Source organism: Pteropus alecto, unplaced genomic scaffold (genome assembly GCF_000325575.1).
Source record: "Pteropus alecto unplaced genomic scaffold, ASM32557v1 scaffold396, whole genome shotgun sequence".
NCBI lineage: Eukaryota > Metazoa > Chordata > Mammalia > Chiroptera > Pteropodidae > Pteropus > Pteropus alecto.
In genome coordinates this window covers 636,256-640,416 of record NW_006438082.1, presented here as the reverse complement: position 1 = coordinate 640,416, position 4,161 = coordinate 636,256, and the positions used below count along the sequence as shown (strand labels likewise).

The window sequence follows — 4,161 nt, the reverse complement described above, 5'->3', positions numbered from 1 at the left end:
AGCGCTCGGGGCAGCGCACGGCCAGCGTCCTGTGGCCCTGGATCAACCGCAACGCCCGCGTGGCCGACCTTGTGCGCATCCTCACGCACCTGCAGCTGCTCCGCGCTCGGGACATCATCACGGCCTGTGAGCGTGCCACCCCGGGACCCGGGACCCACAGGCTGGGGGCCTCCCACGGGGCTCCTCCCCCTTCCTGGGCCTAATCATCCTTTCCTTCCTTGACGCCCCAGGGCACCCTCCCGCCCCACTGCCAGCCCCCAGCACCACCGTCCCGAGGCCCACCAGCAGCATCTCTGCACCCTCTGAGGGTGAGACTCCCAGCCCCCGGAAATTGCAGTCATCAGCCTCCACCTTCCTCTCCCCAGGTAAGATGGCCCTAGGGTTGGGCTTGATGGACTTGAGGAAGGGGCCGCCTTGACCTTCTTCACGACTGTAGACCCTGCCGCCAGTCTCTGCCTACCTCTTACTACTGTCTCTATGTAGCTTTTCCAGGCTCCCAGAGCCATTCCCGGCCTGAGCTCAATCCTGTCCCAAGCCCTGCGGCACTCCAGCCACCACCACCATCTCTAGCTCCTTCTTCTACTACGGTAGGTGGGTCCTGCCCCCCAGGGAAGGTCCCAGGGAAGTGACAAGAAACCCAGTCTTTGGTACATCGGGGAGCCCCAGCCAGCTCAGTCTTTGGTACATCGGGGAGCCCCAGCCAGCCAGCTGGGAGGCTGCTGGGCTGGGAGGGAGCTTGTGGCCAGGACAGAGGGGAGGAGACAGGTCCTCACCTGATGAGAGTCTCTTTCCACAGCGGAGCACAGGGAACCCAGTATCCCTCCTGCGAGGGACCCACCCCACTCCATTCTGCTGGCCCCTCCATGAGATTTCCCAGGGCACCCACAACTTCTCAGAGGAGCTGAAGATCGGCGAGGGCGGCTTTGGGTGCGTGTACCGGGCTGTGCTGAGGAACACGGTGTATGCTGTGAAGAAGCTGAAGGAGGTAGGTGTAGCGTCCCCGCGAGGGCCCTGGAAGGCCGGCCGCGCATCCTCACTGCTCTGGCCTGTCCTCCTGCTTCCCACACAGCTCCTTCAGCCTTCCAATTCCCCAGCGCAAGGTCCCCAGCCCCTTGATTGTTCTAGGCACTGGGAGTGGCCATCAAGCTTTGGCTGCAAGAGTCTCATGCTGCCCCTCTCCATTTTCCCTGGGGGCTGCAGGAGGCAGACCTGGAGTGGACTACGGTGAAGCAGAGCTTCCTGACCGAAGTGGAGCAGCTGTCACGGTGAGCCGGTGCATCCCGCCAGGACCGCACACCGTGGGACCTGGCTCCCGTGGACCCCCGAAGCCCGCCAGGCCCAGCCTAGCCGAGGGTCCGGCAGGGACTGCTCGTCCCCGAGCCAGTCAGATGGGAAGAGCAGTGGAGGCTGGGGGCCAGAGCGCTCAGGCCCCATTTTTCCAAGCAGGTTTCGTCACCCAAATATCGTGGACTTTGCTGGCTACTGCGCTCAGAGTGGCTGCTACTGCCTCGTCTATGGCTTCCTGCCCAACGGCTCCCTGGAAGACCGCCTCCACTTCCAGGTAGTCTTACCTGGCCTGGCACACTTCCCCCAGACCCACAGCGCCTGTGCGGAGTGGGGCGCGGGGCCTGGGCTGTCAGCCTCCACGAGTGGGTCCCACTGGCAAGCAGGGTTTCCCCAGGACCCTTTCCCACGGCCTCTCCCCGGCTGTTCCTGCGTGTCCGGGAGCCTGGGTTATGGCGCCTCTAAAAAAGGGGGTTATCGACTCAAAGTAACCTGACTCGAGCTTCTCCGTTTTACAAGCAGAGTAGCTGAAGAGTCTCGTCAGTATTGCTCTCAAGGAAAGGGGACAGTGGGCATCAGGCACTGTCTGGACCCGCAGTTGGGCCCTATGTCGTGAGCACCCACGAGACACAAGGGTGAACTGCATACTGTGTTGGGGGAAGTGGGGAGAGAGCCTCCTACAAAGTCCTGATGGTCCTGGGACAAACGAATGAACTTCAGGAACCGAAGGCCACCGAATTCTAGACGGCTCTGAAAAGCACGTTCCCAGCCATTTTCCCGGCATGCTTTGTACGAAGCAGTGGAATAGCTTAGTCTCAATCCTTTTGTGAAGTAGTTCATGGAGATTTTGTCCCTCGTTTTCCAGAAGGGGAAACCGAGGCCGACAGACTGAAGTGCTTGTCCAGACCCCACAGCGACAGGTGGAGGGAGGGTCGGGGGTCAAGGATCAGTGGCCTCCAGCCTCCCCTGTGGCCCTTTGCTCCCTCTGCTGCTCCAGACCCAGGCCTGCTCTCCTCTCTCCTGGTCTCAGCGCCTGGACATCCTTCTGGGCACAGCCCGAGCAATTCAGTTTTTACATCAGGACAGTCCCAGCCTCATCCATGGTGATGTCAAGAGGTGAGGAGGGGATGCAGCCAGACCCCTGGGTGCTGTAGGAGCAGAGTCTGCGGCAGAGCAGTGACGCACCCCAAGCTTCCGCCAGCAGGGAGTCTGGCCCCAAGGAACCCCAACTTGAATGTCCCCATGAGAATTAGGCCTGCCCTCTCCTGCTCAAGGTGGAGGTAGGGGACAGGGTGCAGCCCTGAAGCCTGGGACATCAGAGCTGGGGGCCCCGCATCCCTGAGTCCCTGGCATGGGAAGGGCGTGGGAGCAGAGTCCAAGGACAGGCCCTGCTGAAAAGCAGGGGCTGAAATGCCAGGGCGCCGTGGGTGCCGCTTGCTCGGAGCCCCCTCGGCTGGAACGCCCCGGCGGTCCCAAGTCCAATCACGTCAGGTGTCAGGGGCAGAGCGAGCTGGGCCCAGGGCCCGCTGACACCGTTCTCTTCTCCCCCAAGCTCCAACGTCCTTCTGGATGATAGACTGATGCCCAAACTCGGAGACTTTGGCCTGGCCCGGCTCAGCCGCTTTGCAGGGGCCAACCCTGGCCAGAGCAGCACTGTGGCCCGGACTCGGACGGTGCGCGGCACCCTGGCCTACCTGCCCGAGGAGTACATCAAGACCGGGAGGCTGGCCGTGGACACCGACACCTTCAGCTTCGGCGTGGTGAGCCGCAGCCCCTCTGCTGGCTGGAGGGGTGGGGGGCTGCGGCCCGGCCAGGGCAGGAAGGCCTGGAGAATTCCGTGTGCAGCCAGAGGCCAACCCGGCGGGAAGCTAACGGAACTTCAGCTGCAGGCCCCTCCCTCCTTGGCACGGGCCTCTTCCTTGGCCCTGGACCTCATTTCATATTTGTCACTTTGCATTCCTTTTTCTTCAAGTTGGCCATCCAAATCTCCAAAGCTTCAGTCCCATAACATGGGACTGCGTCCTTGTGGGGAGCTGGTCCTGATCTGTCCGTCTGAGGGCCAGGCCGCTCCATCCACCCCACAAGCCCCTCTGCACGCAGTCCTCCCTGCCAAGGTCTGGGGTGGTGCCATCCCAGAAGCCACTGCTATGCTCTCCATCCCGCCCTCCCTCCAGGTAGTTCTGGAGACCCTGGCTGGCCAGAGGGCTGTGAGGATGCATTGTGCCAAGACCAAGTATCTGGTGAGCCTCTTGAGGCGGGGCAGGCAGGAAGCGAGAAGCAGACAGGAAGGGAGAGGGGCAGGCAGGGAGGGAGAGAGGGGGGCAGGGAGGCGCTGCTCCTGGCAACCAACAGGTGCAGCCCTGGAGGGTGGAATGATCTGGAACGCAACACCCCACAGAAGCCAGCCTCTGCCGCTGCTGACTCATCTTTGAAAGTAGGCAGGGCCCCGAGCAGCTTTCTTTACCTTGCCGGGGAGAAACCTGTCTTTCTTCTATAAATGTGTTGGGCCTTTCCAGACCCCACCTGGGCTGGGGGCAGGGGAGGGGGTGTCCCCGCGGGGCAGTCCCAGTGCTCTGGGACCAGAAGCTATAGTGGGAAACAACACGGGGCCTGCGAGAGGCTGTGGCGGAGCATCAGGCAGGCTCTGAGAAGCTCTCTGGGCCCCGCCGGGCCGGGCGAGCTGCAGATGAACGCCTCTCGCTGTGGGGGCAAGTCTGAGCCAGGGGACAGGAGACCTGGCTTCCAGTGCCAGCTTGACAGTGGTCGCGGAGCAAATCCCCGCTCTTTGCCACGCCCCCTTCCCCATGTGCAAACAGACAGAATTCCCGTTTCGCGCTTAGACGCTTCCTGGGCCCAGAACGTGCTTGGTCAACGTTT

General features: G+C 62.4%; 1 protein-coding gene across 1 annotated transcript in view; it reads left to right on the top strand.

Moving 5' to 3' along the window:
* IRAK1 (interleukin 1 receptor associated kinase 1) overlaps positions 1-4,161 on the top strand; it is a 10,116-nt gene that overhangs the window by 1,490 nt on the left and 4,465 nt on the right. Inside the window, exons 2-10 of the mRNA XM_015592066.1 lie at positions 3-126; positions 231-365; positions 484-587; positions 797-985; positions 1,201-1,265; positions 1,447-1,561; positions 2,315-2,400; positions 2,837-3,044; positions 3,459-3,524. Coding sequence (XP_015447552.1) covers positions 3-126; positions 231-365; positions 484-587; positions 797-985; positions 1,201-1,265; positions 1,447-1,561; positions 2,315-2,400; positions 2,837-3,044; positions 3,459-3,524 — 1,092 coding nt within the window. The remainder of the gene's footprint in view (positions 1-2; positions 127-230; positions 366-483; positions 588-796; positions 986-1,200; positions 1,266-1,446; positions 1,562-2,314; positions 2,401-2,836; positions 3,045-3,458; positions 3,525-4,161) is intronic.